This window comes from Gymnogyps californianus, chromosome 11, assembly GCF_018139145.2.
Source record: "Gymnogyps californianus isolate 813 chromosome 11, ASM1813914v2, whole genome shotgun sequence".
Classification (NCBI taxonomy): Eukaryota; Metazoa; Chordata; class Aves; order Accipitriformes; family Cathartidae; genus Gymnogyps; species Gymnogyps californianus.
The window spans coordinates 24,111,509-24,137,089 of record NC_059481.1 but is presented as its reverse complement, the minus strand read 5'-3'; the positions used below and the strand labels follow the sequence as shown (position 1 = coordinate 24,137,089).

The 25,581-nt window shown below is 58.5% G+C and overlaps 2 protein-coding genes across 3 annotated transcripts in view; both read left to right on the top strand.

Moving 5' to 3' along the window:
• Positions 1-17,418, top strand: part of RASGRF1 (Ras protein specific guanine nucleotide releasing factor 1) — a 44,547-nt gene extending 27,129 nt beyond the window's left edge. The window contains exons 12-27 of one of the 2 annotated variants that reach the window (XM_050902928.1): positions 150-286; positions 1,611-1,693; positions 2,463-2,711; positions 3,139-3,509; positions 4,476-4,601; positions 5,269-5,439; positions 5,867-5,973; positions 6,688-6,800; positions 7,446-7,506; positions 10,111-10,214; positions 10,608-10,692; positions 10,993-11,190; positions 11,993-12,072; positions 13,214-13,331; positions 13,688-13,756; positions 16,401-17,418. In XM_050902928.1, the coding sequence (XP_050758885.1) occupies positions 150-286; positions 1,611-1,693; positions 2,463-2,711; positions 3,139-3,509; positions 4,476-4,601; positions 5,269-5,439; positions 5,867-5,973; positions 6,688-6,800; positions 7,446-7,506; positions 10,111-10,214; positions 10,608-10,692; positions 10,993-11,190; positions 11,993-12,072; positions 13,214-13,331; positions 13,688-13,756; positions 16,401-16,493 (2,165 nt within the window). In that variant the 3' untranslated portion in view covers positions 16,494-17,418. Of the gene's footprint in view, positions 1-149; positions 287-1,610; positions 1,694-2,462; positions 2,712-3,138; positions 3,510-4,475; positions 4,602-5,268; positions 5,440-5,860; positions 5,974-6,687; positions 6,801-7,445; positions 7,507-10,110; positions 10,215-10,607; positions 10,693-10,992; positions 11,191-11,992; positions 12,073-13,213; positions 13,332-13,687; positions 13,757-16,400 lie in introns of both variants that reach the window. The other variant, XM_050902927.1, reaches the window with a different exon arrangement.
• A 234-nt stretch (positions 17,419-17,652) lies between these two features.
• On the top strand, positions 17,653-25,501 carry CTSH (cathepsin H). Its single transcript, XM_050902929.1, has 12 exons — positions 17,653-17,741; positions 17,901-17,932; positions 18,065-18,170; positions 18,262-18,332; positions 18,898-19,002; positions 19,329-19,415; positions 20,274-20,329; positions 21,467-21,548; positions 21,637-21,705; positions 22,147-22,253; positions 24,040-24,165; positions 24,836-25,501. The coding sequence occupies exons 1-12, from the start codon at positions 17,669-17,671 to the stop codon at positions 24,909-24,911; spliced, it is 990 nt and encodes a 329-aa protein (XP_050758886.1). The 5' UTR covers positions 17,653-17,668; the 3' UTR covers positions 24,912-25,501.
• Positions 25,502-25,581: the final 80 nt, after the last annotated feature.

The window sequence follows — 25,581 nt, the reverse complement described above, 5'->3', positions numbered from 1 at the left end:
GCCTTTGCCCAGCAAACCTGTCCCGTCCCCACCGCAGACAACCCGCAAAATGCAATAAACTCCTTAAAACGTTAATAAAACCTATGCTGGGGGAGAGGGGGTGGGGAAATCTTTTCACAATCACCGTGTGTGTTTTTTGTTTTCCAAAGCAAAAGCATCAGGGCAAGACATCGACCATCTTGACTTCAAAATCGTGGTGGAGCCAAAAGATTCCTCATCTTTTACGGTTATCCTCGTGGCCTCGTCCAGGCAGGAGAAGGCTGCGTGGACCAGCGACATCAGCCAGGTAGGACGGACCCGGCAGGGAGGAGGTGTTGGGGCACAGAGTCCCCCGGGGGCCACGGGATTCCTGCTCGGCTGCCCCCACGCAGGCTGCGGCAGCGGCTTTGGGCACCCAGAATTAACACTTGACGTTTGCTGCGCGGCTGCCGTTCTGCTGCTTGCCCTCAGGCTGTGGCTGCGGTGGTAGCACCCGGCTGGGTTTGCACCCTGGGTGCTTTCCCAGCACCATCGGGGTGCTCGGGACCTGCTGCGGGCTGAGGTCTCGCTGCATCGGGCTGCTGTGAACAGCACGGGTGGACCACCAAGCCTTGGGCACCCAGGGAGAGCGGTTCCATGCAGAGGGTGACTTGGAGCTGGGGTGCACCAAGAGCCCGGCCATGGCCGAAAGCTTTGTGGTGTCTGGTAGCTCAAAGAGGAGGAGGTGGAGGAGGAAGGTGACACAGCCGCAGTGGGTGGGAGCAGGGTCTGTCCCATCGGTGCTCTGCCTGCACGTGTAGATATGTGGTTTGGATTTCTCCTCTGACTCAGACCCGTGGTACAATTAACACCTGCTCTTCGTTTGCTTTATGCAAATGACTTTGAAGATATTTTTTCCCAGGTGGGAGGAAGAGAGAAAGTTACCGGTTAAATAGGGATTGCCTCCTGGCCACCTCTGTTGTACCACGTCCTTGCCTGTGTCCCCTTGCCGAGCCTCGGTCCTCGAGGAGAGCCGTGGGCAGGAGCTGGGGCCTGGCCCCACGCAGGGAGGTGGTGGCTCCCAGCCCCAGTCAGCCACTGGTCCCACTCTCCGCAGGGGCCAGGGCTGGTCCTGCCTGCGTGGGGATCTCCAGCCCACGCTCCGGCCCAGCAAAGCCCTGGGTGGTGAGCTGGCAGCGAAGGGACCGGTGCCGCTCTGCTGCTCGCTGGGTCTCCCTCCAAGAGCATCCAGCAGCGCAGGCTGGGAGGGGAGTTTAATTACGGCAGTAAAGGATGAGAGCAGGTTTCTGGCAACTCTCGCAATGCCTTTGCGTCTGCCAGCATACCCTGAGGCTGGGCCAGTTCCACAGTGGGAGAGCTGGGGAGCAGCGCTGGGTGATGCTTCCCCCAGAACAGGGATGCAGGAACGTGATCACGAAGCTCCTATTTTCAGGCAGAAGCTCTTGCCCTTCCCAGCTGCGCACTCCCAGCCCTGGTCTCCCGTCAGGCACGGTAGATGCAGCCAGCGAGGATGTGCCTTGTCTGGATAAGACCAAGCTCGGGCTCTCTTATGGTGCGTCCAAGCCAGGCGGGCAGCGGGGCTGCCCTCGCTGCCACCATCTTCTCCCACCTCCCACCCGTGTCTCTTCCAGTGCGTGGACAACATCCGCTGCAACGGCCTCATGATGAACGCCTTCGAGGAGAACTCCAAGGTCACCGTCCCCCAGATGATCAAGTGAGTGCTGCCGCGGCCGGGCGCTGCGGAGAGCGCCGGGCTGTGCCCGGCCCCACCGCACAGCTGTGGCACAGCCAAACACTGCCGAAAGCCCTGGGAGCCCGGCAGCTTTCCCATGTGCTCAGGTGCTCGGGTGTGCTGTTCCCAGCACGGCGATTAGGAGCGCTAATTAGCGGGGAGAGGAGATTTGTGTGGGCCTGTGCTCGGGGAGGTGGGAAGGTCGAAGGGGAGAGCTCAGAGAAAAAATAATAGTAGTAAAGGCAGGGGGTAAAACTCCCGGAGGAGAGGGGCGCAGGGGGCTGTCGTCCCTGTGGGTGCTGGGGTGCAAGGGCTGCCCTGGCCCGAGGGGGGACACATGCGGCACGAGGGGGGCCGGGCACAGCCGGTGGGATGGGGCAGCACGGAGGGTGTCCCTGCTGCATCGACCACCCGCACTGCTGCGGGCCTGCCGTCACACACGGGGAAGGGTCTTGGTTCATGGGTGTCCCTCAGGGACCGTCACTCCACGTTTTTTGCACGAACCTCTGCCTGTTGAGCACTGTGCAATGTTTCCACCCGTCGTTCTGGGGTGCGGATTTCCTAGCTTTCCCCTGGGAGTATTCCTGCCTGCGTTTTACGTAGGGACGCCCCGTATGAACGCGGCTCCTTCGCTGCCGAGGACCTGTACCACTTTCCGTGGTCCCCACACATCTCGGGGGGAAGCTGCTTGCGTGAAGCAGCTCTTGGTTTCGTTCCAGGCTGGAACCACAGATATCTTGTTTCTCTGCAGGTCTGATGCCAGCTTGTATTGTGATGATGTTGACATTAGGTTCAGTAAAACGATGAATTCCTGCAAGGTCCTGCAGATCCGCTATGCAAGCGTGGAACGGCTCCTGGAGAGGCTGACGGACCTGCGGTTCCTGAGCATTGACTTTCTGAACACGTTCCTGCATTCGTACCGCGTCTTCACCACCGCCCTGGTCGTCCTCGACAAGCTCATCACGATCTACAAGAAGCCGATCAGTGCCATCCCCGCACGGTGAGGCTGCGTGCGGCATTGCTGCAGTGCCCGCGCCAGTGACCTGTCCTGCCCCTGAGGGACCGGCAGGGTTTATGGGGGGGCTGTGGCATCACTCCTCCGTCCCCTCTTCTGTCCCAAGTCAGTCCTCTGCTCCCCAGACCTGCCTGGCCCCAATGCTGCCCCAGGGCTGTTTCACCCCGTCCCCATGAGTTGTAATACCTGCAAATCGGGGAAGCAGATAAACCCGAGCTCTGCTCGTGCCGGTGTCCCCGCTCCTGGGAGGGCCAGGCGGTGGGAGCGGGGTGGCAGGGGCTCACGCTGGCTCTGCTGTTCCCCGGGGGGATGCCTCGGAGACCCAGCGCTGCTGGAGCTGCCGGCGGGGGATCTCCGCAACCTCTCAGGCAGAGTAGGTGCGAGCTCAGCCTTTCCCTGTCTCTCTGCCAAGGTCCCTGGAGCTCCTGTTTGCAAACAGCCAGAACAACAAGCTGCTGTACGGCGAGCCCCCCAAGTCCCCCCGAGCCAACCGCAAGTTCTCCTCGCCTCCCCCTCTCTCCATCACCAAGTCCTCGTCCCCCAGCCGGCGGAGGAAGCTCTCCCTGAACATCCCCATCATCACAGGAGGGAAGGCGCTGGACCTGGCTGCTCTGAGCTGCTCCTCCAACGGCTATGCAAGCATGTACTCCTCCATGGCTCCCTTCAGTAAGACCACGTTGGACATAAACAAACTGTACGTGTCCAGTAACTATCCCAATAAAATCCCTGATGAAGGAGAAGCAGCCTCAGAAAAGCAAGAGGAGCCGCTGCCGAGCAAGCAAAGTAAGTGGCTGTGGGTTTGCAGGGTGGGCTCCAGCCCAGGCAGCCGGCAGGGAGGGGGCCGGTTTTGGTGGGCGCTCCCGCGGGAGTGGTTCGGCAGTGGAGACCCCGGGGACCCCCTGACTTTAGCATTCACCGCAGCGTTTGTGGCTGTGGGCTGAGCTGCGCTCCCCACTCGCAGGGCAGGGACCAGCCCAGCGCTCGCGCTGCCCCGTTTGCTGGGATCACACCCAGCACCCCGAGGTGGGACCTTTCAGCGCGGGGCAGCTGCCGCAGGGCTGGACCCCTGTGCTAGCAAGGCTGTGTGCATGACTCCGGCACTGCTAGCAGTTTCCCTGTCTTTAACAAAAACGGGAACAGGCTGCGGCCCCCCTGTTTGCACCTCAACATTATCCTCTCCCTCGCTGCGGGTTGCGTGAGTATGTCTGCGCCCCGGTGCCCAAGCAGGGGCTCCGAGAGGGGCGAAGCCGGTCTGTGGGGTGGCTGGAGGGGAGGGCAGAGGACAGCCCAGCCGGAGACGGGGGGACAGGCTGCCCCAGCTCCTCCCGCAGCCCTGCGCTGGGTGATTGCCCAGCGCCTGAGCCCTGCGAGGGAGGTACTGCATCCCACCCCATCGCTGCGCACGGGGCTCACCCGCAGTTCCGGCTCACCGTCGCCAGCCCCAGGCACAGCCTCCGAGCTGGCGATGCATGCACCGTGCATGGCATGGAGAGCTCCTGCCTCCTGTGGGTTGTGTGCTACCTGAAAGCTGAGTACGTTGTAATAACAAAAAAACAAACGAAAAAAAACCAAAAAAACCCCACCCCAAAAAAACCCAAAGTAACTGTGGGACTCTGTACCTTTCCTGTACTTGGTTGCTGTGTGCCCAGCTAGAATGATTCAGACTTTAGGAAAATCTGGAAGAGCTAAAAGGCGGCTGCACGTGCACCTGTCCAGCGGTGATGGTAACTGGTTCCCTGTTCCTCCCAGGCTCAGAGGTAACTGTCAGGGAAGAGTCGGACACAGATCCCAATCAGAGCGATGAAGCAGAAGCTGAAACTTCCCCAACAAAATCTCCGACGACTCCTAAGTCCATCAAGTGCAAAAATTCATCAGGTAACAGTGAGCCAAGAGCTGTCCCACTCAGGGGTCGCCCAGGGCTGCCTGCTGCCCTTGGGCCTGGCCGTGCAGAGCTGCTACAGGTGCAGGCGTAAAACTGAAGGAGACGTGAGAAGGAGCAGGACTTTACCCTTTATTTTCCTGCAAGGGGACAGGGAAATGCCGAACTCTCCGGCCCGTATCGCAGAGCTAGTCTGCGCATCTTACCGGGTCTTCTCACCCCTTTCCTCCCCTCTTGGGGCTGATCTGGTGCTTTGGGAGCGAGTTACGCTGCTCAAGACATAAGCCTGGACTGGCATCGAGCATCGATTTATCTGCTCGAGTCTCCCCTGTAGCTATCTTAACACCGTCTATAGCACCCCGTTGGTTTAATTCCTGCTAAAGCTGTGCTGGATAAATTTTTACGGCGTGGTGGCATCCAAACTGCCCATCTCCTTTGCCCCAGCCCCGGCGGGGTGAAAGCCAGCTCTCCATGAGGAGCAGCCCCGCGTTGCCTGTCTGCACCCACCACCTCCATGAGCCCTGTTCCCATCCTGCCCCGACCCAGGGGGGCTGCCTGCGTGCTGGGGGGCTGGCGAGTGGGGGCCGGGGCTGTGGGAGGGGACATGGCTGGGGCTGCGGCGGCGGCCGGAGTGGTGTTGGCTTTCTTCCCCCCCCGCCCCAGATTTCTCGTTGTTTTCTTACAACAACGGCGTGGTCATGACATCCTGCCGGGAGCTCGACAGCACCCGCAGCGCCCTGTCCGCTGCCTCCGCGTTCGCCATCGCCACGGCGGGAGCCAACGAGGGGACCCCCACCAAGGAGAAGTACCGCAGGATGTCCCTCGCCAGCGCAGGTACCTGGCCCCGGGCTGCCAAGAGAGCGGGGACACGTTTTTGGGGTGCCTGTTTCCACCATACTCGGCTGGGTTTCCCTCCACTGGGAACCCTCGGCTGGGTTCTTCCCTCTGCGGGAGGCCAGAGCACCCACAGCCCAGCGCCCACTCGCTCTGGGTTGTGATCACCGGGTGCCTGGGCACGGGGGCTGCCCGAGGAACGTGCAGGTTGCAGGCAGCTCAACCCTTCGCACCCGCAGCCGGGCTGCCCGTGCGGCCCCACGTGTCCCGCTGCCTTCTAACACGGAGCCTCCCCGGCGCTTGTGTTTAAGAGGCATCTTAGGGATGCTTGGGAAGGTGGGGCTGCTCCTTCTGGCAGTCCTGGCAGCAGCCATAAGCAATTCCCGAGGGAGCCGTAGCTGTGCTAAGGGGTCGCTGGCAGTTTCAGGCTTTCCGACGGACCAGCGGAATGGAGACAAGGAGTTCGTGATCCGGAGAGCGGCCACCAACCGGGTCCTCAACGTGCTGCGGCACTGGGTCTCCAAACACTCGCAGGTGGGCAGCGGGGGCCGGGGTCGGCGCCGTGGGGGCTCTCCCTCCCCACCGGCGTGAATTCGGCTGCATGCCAGGTGGCTCAGCCGGGCTCCAGCTGGAAAGACAATTTGGCACTTCTTTTTTAATTAAGCAAATGAGTGGACACAGGGAGGAGATGAAAACTGCGAAGCAGGGGAGCTGGGAGCCCCTAGCGTGGAGCAGGGGTCCAGGCCTTGGATTGCAGTGTTTGCATATTCGGTGTGCAAAGGGGGGAGCCGGGATCCGCGGTCATCCCGCCGGCTGGGCTCGGTAGAAGTGGAGTAGCTGGGTTGGATTTCTGGTAGGGGGTTCCAGTTCTGGGGTCAGGGTTAGGAAACCACGTGGCTTTCCTTGCTGTCCCTGTCCCTCTCTGCCGCTGGTTGTTGGGGGCACTGGGAGCGTGCCGTACTGGTTGTCACTGGGAAGCCCCTGCACCTCTCCCAGGCCGGGTGATGCCAATGCAATGGTACAGAATGAGCCCGGTGCTTTCCTGGCCGGTTCCTGTTTGCCGGGCACTACGGGCTGGGATTTTGCAGGGAAGAGGCAGCCTCTGCCCTCGGCCCAGCAGCCGCCCACACTGGCACCGCGGGGCCATCGGTCTTGGCCGGGTTTAAACTGGCAGGGAGCGGAGCTGCTGGGAATCGGTGTTACTCAGATTATAGTGCATTAACACTGTGACTGTGCCGGCTTTGGCAGGACTTTGAAACCAACGAGGAGCTGAAGTTCAGAGTGATCGGCTTTCTGGAGGAGGTTATTCACGATCCCGAGCTCCTGACCCAGGAGAGGAAAGCAGCTGCCAACATCATAAGGTGAAGGGCCGTGGGGGGGGGAGGTTGCTTTTCCTGGACGCTCTGCCAGGCTCTTGGCGGCTGCTTCCCGCTCTTGCCTGGGATAAGAGCAGGCACGAGGTCTCCGGGAGGGGCTGTGCCCGTGGTCAGGGCCTGGGGCTCGGGAGGTGCCGAGGAGGAGGACGGACGGTGCTGGCTGCATCCATCTCCCCGGCGCATCAGGACCTGATCGGGGACCACGGGCGAGGTGTGACCCCCACCCTCGTGCCTGCACGTGTGCAGGCTCGGCCAAGGTGCGGTGTTGAACCCAGCGAGCACGTGGCCCTTCCCGCTGTCGGGCAGTGGGACGGCACCGTGGCTCCCCGTGGCCAGGGGCTGTAGGCTCCTCCGATGAGCGGGGCGGCTCTGGCCACCCAGGCACGTGTCCAGCCCGTGCTGGGGCCAAGGCAGCCGTGTCTTGCTGCAGGAGTGACACATGCAGGGCCAGCTGTGGCCTTGGTTAAGGAGTTTTTTTCTCTTTAAAACGGGAAATGGGACTTAGAAGCGTTCTTATGCAGGCCGAGTGTTTAATATGTGAAAAACCACGAACTCGTGCTGCAGCCCCGTTGGAGTTGTGCAGGTCTGATGCTTTCCCAGCCAGAGTAACGCTGTCTTTTCATGCCATAGGACCTTGACGCAGGAGGATCCAGGAGACAATCAGATAACCCTGGAGGAGGTTGTACAGATGGTAAATACCCTTTCTCTTCATCACTCCGCCTGGTAGCTTGGTGTGGTGGTAGGGGAACAGCTAAAGATCCCTGCGCTCCCATGCACCCAGCTTGGTGGAGAGTGGTTCTCCAAGCCTGCTGTCCGGGCATACGGCTACAAAGCAGGGAAAGGTTTTCTGGGGATGGGGCCAGCTGTGAGCACAGCTGGATCTGTTGCGGGCAGAGGCAACACTAATCCAGCCCAGGAGCTGTTTAGTCCTCCTGCACCATCGGCAGGATGGCTGGACTGGGCACGGAGCCGTGCCTGCCTGCTGCTGCCAGTGCCTGCCCAAGGGACGCAGGAAAACCCTGTGGGTTTCCACTGTGTCCTCTGTGTCCCCAAACCTGCGCCAGCACTGCTGCGCACTGGTTCCAAGTGACGGGCACTGGTCCGGCTGGCATCGGTGCCGCTCCCCTGGGAGCAGAGCCCTGGGAACATGCGATGGATTTAAAACCGTCAGGGTGGCTGCAGTGCATTTGTTGCATTAAAAAAAAGCCAATGTCTCCTCCCAGAAAAACCCAAGAGCCACTTTAAATTGGCCTGGTGCACCTGAAACAACAGCGGCTCTGTCCCCTGGCTCTGCCGGCTGGCTTCTGGAGTGGCTGGTCCCTCTTGGCGTTTTTTTAAGCTTTTGTCTGTAACCACGGGTGCTGGAAACTTCCTTTGAAGAAGAGAAGACAAAAGAAACCGCAGGGTTTCGGTCTGCCCCTCAATCTGAGCAGCTGAGCAGCAGCGACCTGCAGTCAAAGGCGCAGTGGGGACACGAGGGAGCCCTGGGTTTTGGGGTGCACATTGGAGTGATTGGGGTTGTGGGTTCCCCGGCCCCCTCCTTGTGAGCTGGGTGTGTGCATTGCGCTGTGTGCCGAACCCTTGGCTGGGGTGCCCTCCAGGGTGCTCGGAGCCCTCCTGCATGGCACCGGTGCTGCTGAGTGCCACCGGTGCTGCTTGCCCACCCAGTGTTTGCTGTCAGCAGCACCCTGTGCTCTGGCAGGGTGTGACCCCATGGCCTGCACCCCGCAGTGTGCACCCACCCCCCTGCAGCCTCTCCGGGGGCCCTTGAGCCGCTGCAGAGGAAGCCCAGCTGGTGTTTGCTCCCCGGGAGCCGCTTTTGGAACCCCCTTCGCGCGGCCAGGAGGACATTTTGCAACGGGCTGTTAACTCGTGCTGGCCGGGACGGTTCCTGGGGCCGGCTCGCCCGTGGGTGCCTGGAGCCACTCTGCTTTTCCCAAACCCCTGCTTTGCAGAGGGTGCTGGAGGGAGGCGACGCCTCTTCTCAGGGTGAAGCAGCACCCCAGAGCAGAGGGCTCAGCTGGCCCACGGCATCGCCTGCACGTCCTGCACCCCCAGCCACCCCGCAGCGTGGTCCCCTGGCACCACCGTCCCCATGCACCGCTGGCTCTGGCCAGGGGACACTGCAGCGCGGCAGCTCGTGTTTCAGCGCGACATCCCTGAGCAAAGCCGGGACAGGGCCGTGCCGTTTGCTGTTTGCCTGCGGGAATTGCTGGGGAGGGCAGTGAGGGCAGTGAGGAGGGTCCGGGCTGCTTGTGGGAGTAACTTGGCTGGACTGGAGGCAGCGCAGAGCACCCGCACCCACCCTGTGCCTGCTGCCCCGCGCACTCCGTGCTTTGCACCTCGGCCTTCGCAGCTCCATCCCCAGAGCCGCCCGCAGTTCCCGATCACGCTGCTCCATCCCGGCACGATGCCAGCCTGGCCCCTCTTCCCTGTGCACCCCCCGTGCTGGGAGCTGCTACATCACCTCTCCTGGGACCCGGATGGGAGAGACGCTGCTGCTCGTTTCCAGGAGGAGGGATGCTGTGGCAGGTTTTTAGACATTTCCCTGCTGGGAGGACCCTGAGTTCGGGCTGTGTTTGTGCCGAAGCGCAGCAAAGCCCGTGCACGCTCCGTGCAGGTCTGGGGCCGCAGGCTCTCACTGTCAGCCCGGGTGGCTCCGAGCACGGGGCACCTTGAGTCCCCCCATGCCTGCAAGCACCGCTTGGCCAGAGCCAGGCAGTGGGGACAGGGGGTGTGCCTGTTCTCCTGCTTTTCTGGATGTCCTTTGGAAGAGCCGTCCCAAGCAGCAGCAGGGTCTGGGAGCTGCCGACCCCACGGGCACTGGTGGAGCAGTGCTGGCGAGGCTGGCTGAGCTGCCGGGCAGGGGTAGCTGGGCACGAGGCAGCAGCTCAGCAGCACTGCTCCGGTGGGATCCCCTGGTGCTCTATTAATTAAACAGATGTAGAGCAAAAAGGCAGCGGTTGCAGAAGTCGGTGTGCAGGGATCTGTTCCGTAGCTGACACCTAATTACTTAAATAGAGAAGATTAGTTAATTTTGTGTCTGTACATGTGCATGGATGATAACGTAATTAAAACCATCAGGTTTGCAGGGCTGTGTGAAGCCAGCACTTCTCAGCGCTGGCAGGATGCGGGATGCGGTGCCTCTGGACCGTTGGACCGGCACGGCACCGCACACGGGAAAAAGCCTTTGGCTTGGGAGTCCGACTTCGGCTTTGGTTTTATGTGCATGAAATGTAGAAGTTCTTACTGTGCTCTTAACCAATGAGCCCTCATCGTTGCCTTTGTCACTCAGGCTGAGGGAGTCAAAGCAGAACCTTTTGAAAACCACTCGGCCCTGGAAATAGCAGAACAGCTGACGCTGCTCGATCACCTGGTCTTCAAGAAGATCCCGTATGAGTGAGTGCTCCCCACGAGTGAGGAAGGGCTGTTCTGGTCACCCATGGCTCCGCGGCCGTCCGCTCCACCGCAGCCAGCCTGGCCCAGGCTAAACCCAGAGGGTACAAAGCCTTCCCGGCTGCCACCTGGTTTGCAAGTAGCCCAGGCTGGGCTCAAGCCCAGATTTGAGGCCTGACCCTGTGGCTTATCTGCTGGCGTCCCTGGGGTGACCGGCTCGGGGAGAGCCTCCCACATCCATCGCACTTTCAAGCGCATCCGTGCGGTCCCTTTCCGGCAGCGTGGGGAGCAAAGGCCCCGGCGTCTCCGTCCCATGCGGGTGCAGGGGAACTTGTAGGGCTTGGGTGTCCCAGAAAAATGGGAACTAAATGTTGACCTGAATGCTGTCGTTTGCAGAGAGTTCTTCGGGCAAGGTTGGATGAAGCTTGAGAAGAACGAAAGGACTCCTTACATCATGAAGAACACAAAACACTTTAATGATGTAAGTGCAGCCACAGCGGGGGACGGGGAGACAGGCAAAGACGAGGCAGCGCAGTCAACCTGCCCCCGGTGTTAGCCAGGGACTGGGACGTACGAGGTTTACCTGTCCCCACTCATGCTCCATGGAAGTTACGTGCCCTGGGGACCCGCTGCAGGTGGAGCACCTCCTGGTGCAGTTGCTGCTGCTGGGGCTACTGCAGCGAAGGGAAATCTTTTTAAAAAACGCTGCGAGGCTGGAGGGCGCGTAGCTGTCGTCCAAAGTCATCCTAACACGTGGGCTGGGACCGGTGTCTCCCCAAAGGTCAGTAACTTGATAGCGTCGGAGATCCTCCGGAACGAGGAGATCAACGCGCGGGTGAGCGCCATCGAGAAGTGGGTGGCGGTGGCGGACATCTGCAGGTGCCTGCACAACTACAACGCCGTGCTGGAGATCACCTCCTCCCTCAACCGCAGTGCCATCTTCCGCCTGAAGAAAACCTGGCTCAAGGTCTCCAAGCAGGTAGGGGCGCGGGGCTGACCCTCTTCTGGGGAGGCAGGGCAGGGTGGGCTGGGCGGCGGGTGATGGTGTTGGGATGACATAAGACACATGCATTGAAAAAACAGTTAGAAAAGAGAGTAAGGTTTTTGTGGGTCTTTCCCAGGAGGGAGGTGGGGTGCAAGCAGCTCAGACCCCGCGTTGCTGTCGGGTGTATTCATCCTGCAGGTCAGATGTGCAGTTAAAGAAACCTTTTCTAAAGAGTCATTGTAGCTGTATACACACACAGACGCTTCTTTAAACTGGTTTTCTGGTCTTTGCAGACCAATTATGGATGAGCAAAATGAATTCTTGTGTTGCGTTATTTGGTACAGAAATAGCTTGTACCTGCACGGTGCAGAGCCTGACGGAGGCTGGGGGCTGCCAAGCCAGAACCACTGTGTGGGCTCCTCTGAATCTGAAACACCGTCTTTTTTCCTGCAAAGTGATAAATCTGTAAATTAAACCAGGCACTGGCGAAGGTGGGAGGCAGGGGAAGGAAACATGTGCATAGCTTGTCTTTATTAAGTGTTGGAGGAACTTTGCTTTCAAGTGCTTGCTCAGCTCCTCTGGATGTCACCAGGTGTAATGGGTGTAACGGCCGGGGCAGGATTTGTACCTGCAAGGGTGTCGAGCAGCCGGACAGGGGTGATGTGCCCCGGCGGCTGCCGCGGGCAGGGCGGGATGGGAGCGACCCTGCGGCTCCGCAGGCTTCACCCTCCCCGCCCGTGGGGATGGGGGTTTTCTTCCAGGGCCTTCTCCAAGCGACACTTTGGGTTTCTTGCAGACGAAGGCTCTGATCGATAAGCTACAAAAGCTGGTGTCGTCGGAGGGCAGGTTCAAGAACCTGAGGGAGGCACTGAAAAAGTGAGTGAACGACGATTGTCCTCCTGCGGCTGCTGCTGCGAGGGGGCTGCTGACGGCCAGCCCGGGGCCCCCGCGGTGCTGGGGGACCTGGATCCCACTCCGGCTCCTGCACTGCAGGCTGGGGCTTTGCTCAGTAGATCATTTCAGAGCCTGCGCTAATGTGCGTCTTGTTTAGCTGGCACAGGGCAGCGGCTTGCAAAGCGATCCCGAGTAATGAGCTGCTCCTTTGAGCGGCAGTGTGGAAGGACGTGAATAAAAGGGACTGCAAAGGGGGAAATCATTGTCAGACACCGGGAAACTTTTTTTTCCCCCCTCCCCTTACAGACTCAAAGTTTAAACCCCGAAGTGTACGATATTTAGCTACAGTTTCCCGCCAGACAGCACATATCACTCCAGCTAGCATGGACCTTATCGGCAGCACACTGGGGTGGCTCCCGAGTCAGAGTGTTGCACAGCAGAGAGCTGGCGGAGCTGCAATAGCAGCCAGCCCCGCACCCTACCAGAGATGGCATCGGGCTTCTCTGCCAGCGCTCAGGTTCCCCAAATCGTTGTTACTTGGTGTTCGCTTGGTCCCGCAAGTCGAGGATCCCGGTGCCGTGGGTGCATGGGGAGCAGGGTGCTGAGCTGCCCTGGAGCTGGTGCATCCCCATGGGCTTGTGCATCACCGTGCACGGCAGACACCCGCGGGCCCTGTCCCATCAGCAGCGCACGGCGATCCTCCTTGGGGGACTGGGCTGGGGTGCGGGGTGAAGGGTGGGGGGCAAGCCCAGCGCCTGCACTGCCCTCGGCTCTCGTCGGGGGTTTTGCTGGCTGTGGAGGCCAAGGCCGGCAGGGAAAGCTTCAAAAGATCTTCCCAACCCTCTGCCGAAGCTGCCCCCAGCTCACCTCCTGCAGCCCACGGCTTCGTGCGGGGCACGGCCGCAGCTCGTGCTTGTCCTGCCCTGCCCGTGGGGACAGCAGCTGCAGGATGTGGCCCAGGAGACCAGCAGCCTTCCCAGCGAGAGGCTTCCTTCTAGGGTTTCTATATATTAGAGAGAATCCTTCAAATTCTGCTAACTGTGGAGCCCGACCCTCCTCCCCGCTCCAAAGCCCCACAGTAAGGCAGTTTTCTTTCTTATTTGTTTCTCGTTTGCTCCTGAAGTTGTGACCCTCCGTGCGTCCCCTACCTGGGAATGTACCTGACCGACCTGGCGTTCATCGAGGAGGGGACCCCGAATTACACCGAGGACGGCCTGGTGAACTTCTCCAAAATGAGGATGGTGAGTCTCCCAGCCCTGCTGCGGCGGGCGTGCAGGGGCCGGGTTGGAGGGATGCGGCTCGGTGCCGCGGCACTGGCCAGGTCTCTGCCCACCCCGCGCAGTCGCCACAGCCGGCTGGCATCCGCACAGCACCAGCCGGCCACACACGTCCCCCTGCACGCGTGCACGCAGCCGGGGTTGTCCCTGGTGAGGGATGTGTCTGGAAGAAGCAAAAACGCCCTTTGTGTCATGCTGTGGTTGAAAGGTGCGGACGGAGCGTGCTGCACCGGCTGCCCGTCACCCTCCCAGGTGCTGGGATGCGGTGCCGGTGGCGATGGCTGTGCTGTAAACAGCTTCTGTGTTTTATCTCCGGACAGATTTCACACATCATAAGAGAGATCCGCCAGTTCCAGCAAACCTCCTACAAGATTGAGCACCAGCCTAAGGTACGGCCTTGTCCCGGGAGCCACGCGCTCCCTCTCCTCCTCATCTCCCTCTCGAATCACGGCGTCTAAGCCTTCAGTGTCTGGCAGCTCCGTTGGGGAAGATACGATGCTTCTGTAAGAAATTTAAGACAGAAAACGCTAGCAGAACCAGTACAGGTGTGAGGGCTTGTGTCAGGCGAGGCATAACGGAGGGGGACAGGCACAGGAGACATGTAGTGACCTCCCTGCTCCTCTCAGCACATGTGTGCCCTGCCACGCAAACCATAAAGAACTCATCGCCTACGCAGTGAGCAAAAGGATGTGGCTTCCCGCCGTCAGAGCCTTGGCCAGAACAAGTCAGCGCTGTCCCTGCCTGTCCCTAGCTTTGCTGTCACTTCTTCCCAGCCAACAGGACTGCCCTTTTGCTCTGGTTCTTTCTGCAAGTCACCACGATCGTGGGCACAAGGGTCAGCAGTCTGGCACGGTCTTGCCAAGTTGGGGCTGGAGCGTGGCCGTGGTCGGGCAGTGCAGCAAGGGAGCAGCCTGGAAGGGCTCCCGGGGAGCGGGTGGGCGCTGGGGATGGTGCCGTCCTCTGCTGTGAGCCACTTTTGGGCAAACGTTGGCCGAGGCAGAGACCTGTGCACTGCAAGAGTGTGGGTGCAGGTCTCCGCGGAGGTGCCCCCGTCCTGTGGGAGAGCAGCTCCAGGACTTGAACTCAGCCGGAGCTCGTGTTTTACCTGGGGGTGAAACAAGCTGTACCTTTCCCCATCCATGGGGCGCTTCCATGGGAACGAGTAACACGTGTTGGTGGCTCCTGGGACCGCTGCCCTCGCACCCTGCGCTCCCTTGCCCTTTGCTGCCCGTCCGCTGCAGCAGGAGCGTGGCTGGTGCGTCTGCACCGGGAGCAGTGCCTGTGCCTTGCTGGAGGCTGTCGGCAGCGGTGCAGGGGATGGAGGGCGGCTGCAGCGGCTGCAGCAGGCTCCCCCGTGCCTCCCCCAGGATGCTGCAGCAGAGGCGTTGCTGTAGACAGCAGCTACACCCGGATGCGACAGCCGTCAGGCAGGGCGGGCAGCGTGGCGGATGGCCAGAGTGCTCCTGGGGCTGCTCTGTGTGTTTGTAAAATGCCTGCACAGCCGGGACAGGGCGCAGAGGCTGCCCCTCCCTCAGTGCCCCCCTTTCCCTGCAGCGGGCTTTGCACAGAGCAGGGCCAGACTCTGCATCCCCCCGGGGCCCCCCGCGTGCAGCTGAGTTATCCCAGCACCCGCAGAGCCCACCCTGGAGGTGCTGAGAAATAGCTATTGTGGGGCAGCACCCCCTCCCCAGGCTGGGGGTGCAGGCTGGGAGCAGAGCATGTCCCACCCCCCCCCGCAGCCTGGTGCTGGGTGGCCTCCACGTCGCAGTGGCCCCCACACATGCGATGAGATGAAAGGTCTCAGCCACCCTCGCACTTCCTCTGCCGCAGCACTGCAGAGCCACCCAGGAACTGGGCTGGTTGCTGTGGGGGTTTCCGCTGTCGCCGGCACTGCTGTTTTTCCAGAAACAGCAAACCCTCCTGAAACACTGCTGCTGCCCCGCAGGCATCTGCCGAACCTGCCCGGTGCCCTGGCTACCATGTTGTTGGTGAGCAGGCCGAGCCAAACTGCCCTCCGATGACGCCAGTTTCCGTGTGTGGTGGCAGGAGCAGCCCGAGTCCCTCTGGACCACAACCCCTGGCCGGGCTGGCGGAGGTCGGGGAGCTGCGGGCTCTGATTTTAGCCTCTGCAGCGCCGGGCAGCCCCAGCCCTGCCCTCCGCACCGTCGGTACCTGCCTGGGGCTGGGCTCACGCCGCAGCCTTTTCCCAACCGGGCACCCCAGGTAACCCCTGCCTCCTCCCGGCCTCTCCTGCTCAGGATCAGTGTCTGTGAAAGCAGCCCACCGCCCCGAGAAACCCGGCTGAAAACAGCCAGCGCCAAGTGCAGCGGGGAAGGGTAGTGCAGGTGGTGCCGTGCGTGGCCGCACATCGCCCTGTCTCCCTGCAGAGGTGGGATACAGCCGTACAGAAGCTCCGGGATGCTCTTGTGGGTGATGGGATGAAGCCCCATCTGTGCTGCCAGCGCTTCCCGGGCAAAGGCTCTGCTGCTGGCTGCTCCTCGCGCTGGCCGGCTCCGAACCCCAGGCACGGTGGCTTGGCCCGGCGTGGGCTGTGCCCCTCTTCGGCATGAGCTGCGCACCCCGCGCTGCTAACGAGGCCAAAAAGTAATTTGGGAAAAATCTGCCAGGAATTGCGAGCAGATTTTCTGCTAGCGCCGGAGCAGATGTCCTGCCCTGTCAGCAGCATTCCTGCAGCAAGAACGTTGTTCCTCACTTATGCGGTGCCTTAATTATCAGGATCTATCAGGATCTTGTGTTCTCAACAGGAGAGAACTTTGTGGCTGATAAAATTGTACCAGAGAGGAAAACTAAGCAAGAAAAACAGAAGAGCAGCTGAGGACTAGGCAAGACTTTGCAATCCTGGGATGAGATAAGCACGTGCAATGCCTGTGTCGGTTGGCAGGAACTGCAGGCCCTTCTCTGCGACCGGTTGCTTACCGCTCAGGCCTTTATCATTGCCCAGTTTCAGCACTGATCGTCGGCTGCAGCAGAGGTGAGTCCTCCCCGTTAACGGTTTGGCTCTCATTTTTCCAGGTGACGCAGTACCTGCTGGACCAGTCGTTTGTGATGGACGAAGAAACCCTTTACGAAGCTTCTCTGCGAATAGAGCCCAAACTGCCTTCTTGAGCCCGGAGCAGTGGCCGGCGGCTGCTCGTGTACACACGCTATACCATACTGTATATATCCGTTTGTTTCTGTTGGACGCCCTGGAGTGACTTCCACGTATGTGCTTCTCCAAGCAAACCGCCCCCCTCGTTCTTTGGCCGCAGTAGACCTCGCGTAGGATTTCCCGCATCGTTTAAGGTTTCCACGCATCGACACTTTGCTGGAGTCCCGGTTTCTTTTCGATGATGATGTTATTTTTGTCATTTGTGCTTCTCGAGGGGGCCGGCGGTCGGGCAGGTGACCCCGTGTGTTCCCACAGGGCTCTCGGGCGGCATGGAGCGGCTCTCGCTCGGACGGTGCCGGCAGTAACATCCCTGGGCAAGCTCTGTAAGGCGGGGGAAGAGAACGCGTCAAAGTTTATCCCTCCGTGGGAAGCTGCCCTCTCTCTCTGTGCCACCCCCCCGCGCTGGCCCGGCGCCAGGGGGGGCTCTCGGCCGCTGCCCCCGGTCCCTCCTAAGTCGGGAAGATGGAAACGTCCCTTTGACTCTCCTCGCTGCATACGGCTCATGACAAGCTTCTGTTGATATGCTATAGATCCGTATACCTTGTGACCACTATGAGTAACATGATGTAGAATTAGAAAAAGATGACCGAGTGTTTTTATTACATATACTGTAATCCTGTCTAACCACCTTCTAGCAGGAATATAGTAATGTAGTGCTTATTCTGTGAATATTACCATGTATTTTTTACATTGTACAGTATATAAACACAGTTTAACTTTACAGTGGCAGGCATGCTCCACTCTAACAACCGGAACACTTTTGCTGTAAGCAATACCTCGTGGTATGAGAATTCTCTTTCAAGCCCTAAAACTATTTCAACTTACAGCTTGTTTGGAAAAATATTTCCATTTTTTTGTAAAAATATATGTTTCCTGATTACCTCTTGCTAATAAATCTATTCTATCTCAGGGTGAACCGGGACTTGGGATGTTTTTATGGGCGGGTCGACGCCTGACCCGCAGACACCCCCCCCCCCCCCCAAACCCCTGAGGGGACGGACCGCCCCGCCCCCTGCCCCGCCCCTCCGGCGGAGACTCGGCCCAGTTCGGTTCGGCCCGGCTCGGCTCGGTTCGGCCCGGCTCGGCTCTGCTTGACTCGGTTCGGTTCGGCTCGGCTCGGCTCGGCGCGGATATGGGCTGGGCCGTGCTACTGGCTGCGGCCGCGCTCCTGGCGCCCGCCGCCGCCTGGGCGCCCTCCGCCGAGGGTAAAGGGGCACCGGGAGGGGAGGGGGTAACTCGGCTCGGCTCGGCTCGGCTCGGCTCGGCTCGGCTCGCTGCCCCGGGCGCTCTCCGGGCCGGAGCGGCGGCGGGGGAGCCGAGCCGAGCCGGTGAAGCCGCTGACGCCTCCCCGCTCTCTCCCGCAGAGGAGCTGCAGTTCAAGGCCTGGATGCTGCAGGTAAAGCTCCGGGGCCGCCTCCGCTGCGGGCCGCGGTGGGAAGGAAGGGCCGGGGCAGGGGCTCGGGGCGGGCGGGGACCCCTCGGGAGCGGCGGGATGCCGGTGGGCGGCTGACGCGCTCTGCCCCCGCAGAACAACCGGCAGTACGGCCCGGGCGAGTACCCCCGCAGGCTGCGCGTCTTCCTCGGCAACAAGAGGCAGATCGACGAGCACAACGCCGGCAACCACAGCTTCCAGAGTAGGAGCCGCTTCCCCAGCGCCCCGGCCCGCTCTCGCTGTGAGCTCTGATCCTCAGCGAGCAAAGCGTTCCCGTTTCCTCCTCCTTCTAGTGAGCCTGAACCAGTTTTCAGACCTGACCTTCGCAGAATTTAAAAAGCTGTACCTGTGGAGAGAGCCCCAGGTAAATCACGGGAGCGCGCCGCTGGCGGGGAGGAGGGGGTCTGGCAGGACGGTGGACCCCGAGCCGCGGGGGGTTCTGCATCGAGCTGCACCCACATGCGGGTCGGCACCCCGTCGCTGTGCTGCCTGAAATCCACTTTGCTAAGTGCAGTGCCCTGTCCTGCCGGAGCCTGGGTAAGAGCGAGGTGAACCCCCCCCATCCCCTGCCTTCCCAGCTTTCAGCCGCCTCTGGCTCTTGACCCTGGCTCTAGCCGAGTTGTCACTTCTGCTTTCAGTTTTGCAGGTTGATCTATATTTTTATGCGTAGACCTAAGGCCTGAGCGCGGCTGCTTGGGGAGATAAGAGCTCCCTGAGCAGCTCGGGCACTGCTGCCGGGGGTGCGGGCTAGCAGTGCTCTTTCAGGGCTGGCCCAGGTCTCCCCGGCTGTAGTGGCTGGCGTGCAGCGGGCCAGGGCTGCAGGCGCAGCGTGGCAGTCACCGCTCCTTCCACCATGGGGAGGGCGGCCGTCCGTGGGTCACCGTCTGCCGGCACGGCGGCTTGCCGCAGCCCTCCCGCCTCGCTTGCAGAACTGCTCAGCCACAAAGGGGAACTTCCTGCGCAGCTCCGGGCTGTATCCCGACTCCATCGACTGGAGGAAGAAGGGAAATTACGTGACACCCGTGAAAAACCAGGTGAGGAGTCATTGGTGACGCACCAAGAGCAGGCTGGGAGAGGGGCTAACCGCTGCGGGCAGGGCACCGTGCCAGGAGGAGGAGGAGTGCTGGGGTGTGCGTGCCCGCAGGGAAGCAGGCTTCCCCGGGAGCCACTCCATGGCTGGGGCAAGGGGGAGGCTGTGGGCCCCTGGGCAGGGGCCAAGCAGAAGGCGAAGCCCAGCTGCCGGTGAGGAGTGGAAGCGCTGTGCTCCTGGCTTGCCCTTCTGCCCCGGCCCCGGTGTTTCGGGAAGGCTGGTGACCCTGCGGCACATTATGGAGCAGTTCCTCTCCATTTCCTAACACAGGGCCTCTGCGGGAGCTGCTGGACCTTTTCCACCACGGGATGTTTGGAGTCTGCTATTGCTATTGCAACAGGAAAGCTCCTCTCTCTGGTAAGAGATTTTCCTTTCCTGTGTACTGACGGCAAGTCCTGCCTCCGGTTATTGCGGGGGCTGCCAGCGGGGCCAGCCCGCTCCTGTCCGGGACAGCCACCAGCTGCTTGTTCCGAGTCCGACTGTATATCACTGCGTGTGGCTGTGGCAGGCACCCCCAGCCCTGCAGACCCCTTGCAGCTCTTCACAAGCCAAGCAAAACTGCTGGGGAGGCACGGGGCAGCGTGGCTGGGAGCTCTCTGTGCCTGAGGATGTGCCTGTCACCATCCCCTCTCGGGGTCTGAGTGTCCTGCTGCCTTGGGCTTGGGCAGAGCCCTTTTCGGAGCAGGACGAAACCGGAGGCTGTCGTGTCCCTGGCTCTGGGAGCAGGCATGGTTAGCTAGAGCAGTGTCTGGTGCTGCCAGCCAGCAGGAGCTCCTTGCTGCAAGCAGCACATTGTGAGACTGTCTATTTTTAAACTCCCAGAGGACTTACATTCTCGAAGAACTAAAAAGACAGTAGCCGCTTATATGACTTATCAGAATAGCTGAGGGTTGGGTGTAAGTGTTAAAAACAAACTTGACCTTTGAAAGAGGTCTCAGCCAGCGCTCCCGCGGGTGGGACGGTGTCCTGGCAGGCGTGAGGAGGAATGCCTCTTGCAGCCCGAGCATCCTGGGCTGCCGGCTCCGCGTCTTCCCCGTCCCCCTCCTCGGGATGTGGAGCCGTTCAGCCGGGTGATTCCCGCTCGCAGCGGGTGAACAGCCAGCTGCACAGATGAAACCAACGCTCTTCGGTTGCCTGCCGCGCAGGTTGCATTTTGTCTCACTTATTCTGAATGCAGGCGTTGAATATACACTGACTCAAAAAACTTTTCCGTAGGCGGAACAACAGTTAGTTGATTGCGCCCAGGCTTTTAACAACCACGGCTGCAGTGGGTAAGTAATATGAAGTAATAAAGAACAGAAATGAGAGTATCTTATGTTCCACGATTGACAGCCTTCCTCAAGATCTAGTGTCGGGATCCTTCCAGATCTTGGAATGGTTTTAGTTTTCCCTTGGCTGAGACATGTCAGGGAAAACAGTTTTGGGTTTGGTTTGGTTTGCTTATTTTAATTTCACCCTCCCTAGAGGTTAGAATGTTTCACTAAACCTCCAGCATTTCCTAACCTCTGTTTCTCTTGTTTATTAGTTTTTCTTCTGATATCGCAGTCACGGGTGCTATGTAGCTAGGCTTTAACATGCTCAGGGAAAGCAAGGAGAGTTTTGTCTGTTGCTCTGCTCATGGGTCACGCGCATCTCATGGTGCTTTAAGGAACCCACAGAAACCTCTGCTTCCCCTTTGGTAAATTCCTACTGGCATTGCTAGAGAAGGCAGAAGATAAAGCTTTCTGAAATCTTCTGTTTTCTGTAAGATAAGCAGTCCCTGAGGAATGCTCAGAGAGCTGAGTAAAACCACTGCTGGTGCTTTTTATTTTTCTCATGATTCCTCCTTAGTCCTTTCCTTGTGAGCATGGCCTGATCACACTCTCTTTTTTTCTTCCCTCCGTGAGATGCGCTCCCCAAAGGTGGCGGGGGAAGGAAGCAGCTGCTTGCTGGAGATGTGGGGTCCCTTGTCCTCCCCCGTGCTGTGTAGCTGGGGACCCCAGCCACAGCATCCAGGCTGCAGGCTGGGCAGAGGTCACGGATAAACACCTTCCAGTGTGCGAGGCTGCAGAGCTGAGCTGGCACAGTTGGTGCTGTGTGGGCGAGGTGGCCTCGCACCTTTGGGGCTCCTGTCTTGGTGTCCTCCCCCAGGGATTAGGCACCCCTGAGAATGAGGTCTTCCTGTGCCTATGTAGGACCATGCCAAACAGCGTGATGGGCTAGGCCTGGAGTCCCAGACAGGGAGATACTGCAGGGATAGACTGGAGTTTATGCCTCTAGAGGGTCTGGGATACACGCTGTCCTTCCCTTTCCCCCCAGTTTGTGGGAACAGTCTGTAGGACTGCGGGGGAACGTTGATGGCTTTGCTCTGCAGAAGCCACAGCGTTACCATCCTAATTAATCTGCATTCTGGCTGTGTTGTCTTGCAGGGGCCTGCCAAGCCAAGCCTTCGAATACATATTGTATAACAAAGGGCTCATGGGGGAGGACACCTACCCGTACCGGGCCAAGGTATTTCCAGCGCAGCTCAGACGCATTTCTGCAGGGCAGAGCAGGGTCCAGAGCAGGCTCTAACACCAGTTCCTTTCTGTCTGCACAGAATGGCACCTGCAGGTTCCAGCCGGAGAAGGCTATTGCGTTTGTCAAGGATGTTATCAATATCACACAGGTAAGGCCCCCGAGGGCTACGTTTCCGAACTTCCAGGGCTGTGCCAAGCCTGACCTGGAAGGTGCTTGGATGTCCTGAGGTATGCCAGGCTCTGGAGCACAAGCTGCAGCCTGCTTGCTCTTGGGAGAGGAGCGAGCCGCTGGCGTGCGCACTCCTCCTCTCCTGCGCGCCGCTGACTCCCTTTTCTGAAGGTGGCACCAATGAAGTGCTGTAGTCAGAATGCAGGCAGTAGGTCTCTGCCCGCTTCCCACAGTGGGTGCACCTCCAGACTGTAAGAAAGTCTTGGTTCTTGTCTTTCAATGCAAGCAGCACTTGTTTCCTTGTCTGCAAGCAGAAAGCCAGGGTGAGCCATCGCCACTGTGCTCTGACTGCTGGTCCGGGGATCCTGACTGGTCCCAGCGTAATCAGGAGATAAATGACCCTGGGATCCTCTTCTTGCAGTATGACGAGGATGGCATGGTAGAAGCTGTGGGGAAACACAACCCGGTGAGCTTTGCGTTTGAGGTGACAGCTAACTTCATGCACTACAAAAAAGGAGTCTATTCAAAGTGAGTATTTCTGAACCTGGGAGGTGAGGGTGAGGGGAAGGTGTAGGGCTGGAATCGCTTGCATCCCCATTTCTCCCGCTATGCGGCACTGGACGCAGGGACACTGGACTGCATTCTTGCATTTTCTTTTAAACAGAAGATAGAAAACAAGTAAACTGAGCCTTGATACACTGATTTCCCAGGGGGATGAGAGCACAGCACAGGGAAGAGGGAACAGTGTGCTTGCAACTAATTTACTGCTAGGAAGCAGTCCAACCTGAAGACCAGTCTGCATTTGGAATGAAGCTCAGCGAGTCAGTGAGCTCGGGAGATCCTTCTGCAGCCCTGCCGCAGAGCTGGGGGAAGCCTGTTCCAGGGCTGACGTGCGTGTCTGTGTGTCTGAGCTGTGGATGGTGGCAGGGTCAGCCCAGGTGTTGCAGCTGAACACATCTGGTTTATTTAGGGTAAGCCCTAACCAAAGCAAGCTTTCCTGGGACTCGGGCGGCTCTTCCAGGCTAGAGGCAGGCAGGTCCCTGAGCACCCCGTGCCAATCCCATTAGGTGCTTACCTGCCTCTGCAGCTGGACATGTAAAAAAAAAAAAAGCAGAGATGAAAAAATTAGTTTTGAGACATGAAGTGACTTAGCAGAAGGTCTCGAATGTTGTGCTGGCCCTATAGCTGAGGCAAAAAGCTACTTAAAAGGATGATTATTGTATTTTGGAAAGACTATGGAAGCTAACTGTGGCAGGATAGATGTCTATTAGGCAAGAAATGGGGAAAGTGCATGTTTGGAGACAACTAGAAAAATACTTTAGACTAATGAATCCTCAGTCACGTAGAACTGCAGGGAAAATTAAACTAAGAGTCTAAGCATGAGTGATCTGCCCGAGGCAGCTGCAAGGGAAAGAGTAGGCAGCACCGTGAATTCAAGTGGCTTTGCTGTTGAAATAAAGACAGTAATGTCAAAGTTTAAGGCAAGCAACAGGCGGAGGTAAGGTGTGAAAGCAGGTGAGACAGTCAAGATCCTTTGTCATAGGATTCCAGTTTGAGGAACACGCAAAGTTATCTTGTAGATTTATAGTCTAAGGTAGATTTAAAGTCAGAGCATATGGAGTAATTGATGCTCCAGTGGTTTCAGCCTATGCTCCCCAGACCAACTGTTAACAGATTCAAGGAAAGTAAATCTGTTGTGGGGATTATTGATCTTTTAGTTATCTGCAATTTGAAAATGTTTAAAAATAGGTGCCCTAGAGATGGGACCTTGTACCTTGTGTTGTCTTGTTCTATATCACAGGCGGCAACTTTTAAATTGCACTTGATGAAAGCTGGAAATTCAGAGGAAACACTAGGAAACGTATTTAGACTGAGCAACTAGCTGTTCCCCGTGCAAAATGCGGAACAGTGCCCCTGAACTTTGGGGCAGAACAAACCATTACTGGGATGCACTAAGAGCTTCTGGTTTTCATTGGAAAAATTCCTTTGCTCAGTTTTTTTCATTGTAGCTCATTCTTGTGTGACAATGTTGATGTTAATTCTGAACAAGAGGCCGGACCAGGGGCTCAGATCAAAGGTCCGTGTAGCCTATTGCCCTGACTTCAGATATGCCCGCTAATAATTTCTGAGTGAGAAAACAGAGCAGCATCTCCTTTTCTTGGCTTCCCTCCCTACTCTCCACAACTGGAAGTTCAGAGTACCCATTAGTTCTTTTTGCAGTTGGAGTGCAATCAAGAATGCTGGCTAATCCACGATTCATTATAGGCTTTTTTTTCACCTAACAAATCTACATTATTTTCCCTTTTCTTTGCAGCCCACGATGTGAGCACACTCCTGACAAGGTGAACCATGCTGTCCTCGCTGTGGGGTATGGAGAAGAAAATGGGACTCCTTACTGGATTGTGAAGAACTCCTGGGGCCCGCTGTGGGGCATGGAGGGGTAAGGAGGTCCCAACGCTACCGGACCCACCACGGTCTCCCTGTAGGACAGCCATGTGCGTGGGATTCCACCCACCCTCATCAGCCCGCAGGTCGCCCTTACGCTCTCAAGCTGAAATCTCGCAGCCGTTTCGTACTCTGGGAAGACGCAGGGGAAGTCATCCCAGCCTTGGCAGCGAAGGAGATGTTGCTTTACAAACCGGTCCCAGGGTGACTGGTTGGAGCAGACCCTTAGATCCATAGACATGCCGTTGTCACCAGGGGCTCAGCCAGTGCGTGCAGAGCCGCCGTACCGCCGGTTCGCCTGGTGCCAGGAGAGCACTGTGCCTCTTCTGTGGTTACACGGCCAGAGAAGAACGGGTTGTGCCAGGAGTGAGTTTTCACTCCAGCTCTGCAAGTATTTCCAGCTGCAAGTGAAATTTTTTAGAGTCAGGTGCTAACTCTGCTAGTTTGTGATATAAGGGGGACAGGGAGTAGCATTGCCTGGCTAACTGCTGGTGCTAACAGCTCTGTCACAGGTATTTGCGCTCTGTCACAGGTATTTGCTCCTCGCGCTGGCATGAGAAAGGAGCTTGCACCTAATGAGAGCAGTTGTCTTACACCACTATCTGTCGTGCTGACCCTGCCAGAGGAGGGAACGCTCACTCATACGCATTTCTTTCTCTTTTTAGGTACTTCCTTATTGAACGTGGCAAGAATATGTGTGGTCTTGCTGCTTGTGCATCTTACCCTGTACCTCAGGTGTAAGAGGAGAGCGCAGGCTGGGGAAAGTGGGCATAGGAAACGGAGCGACTGATTGTGTACGAATTTCTGAATGCTAAAATCAAGAAAGCGAGAACAAGATGGAATACCAGCCTGCTGAAAGTCATTACCTGCAGGCAGATTCCTTGGCTTGCACGCAGCTTCTTGCAGTAGGAAGACCCGTGCCGCCTCTTCCCCGGCCAAAAGCAAGCGTGCCCCTGCGCCGAGTGCCACACTCCTGCCTTCTCCTCCCGGCTGCGGTGGGCTGGCGGCATGCCTCGCTCGCCCTGTCCCCACCAAGGCCCCGCGGCTCTGCCGGGGGGGGTGTCAGCAGCAGGGGGGGCTGCTTGGGCAGTGGAAATGCCCCGCAGTTACCCGATTTTAAGACACTGCCGCAACAAAGCTCACCCCTTCCTTCAGGTGGCCGTTTCCCAATCAACAGGTGTAACTTCTAGCGATTTTTTAATTTTCTTTTGAAGGTGATTTTTCCTTTCTCTAGAGAAAGATGACTGCTGTGATTTGTATGTTTTTATCTATTTTCATTAAATGTTTTTAGTATTTTTTTTAATTAAAAAAATAGGGTATTTTAATGCAAATGGAGAAGAAATGGACGATTTTCTTCTATGAACCAATGAACAAAGCAGGAAGCTTATTGCTACTAGTTTATAAACACGTG

Bases quoted from the DNA above. Each gene is read 5' to 3' on its own strand.
- CTSH (XM_050902929.1), top strand. From the start codon at position 17,669: ATGGGCTGGGCCGTGCTACTGGCTGCGGCCGCGCTCCTGGCGCCCGCC. The intron at 18,333-18,897 runs GTAAATCACGGG...CCTCGCTTGCAG, and splicing joins ACCTGTGGAGAGAGCCCCAG to AACTGCTCAGCCACAAAGGG. The intron at 20,330-21,466 runs GTAAGTAATATG...GTTGTCTTGCAG, and splicing joins AACAACCACGGCTGCAGTGG to GGGCCTGCCAAGCCAAGCCT.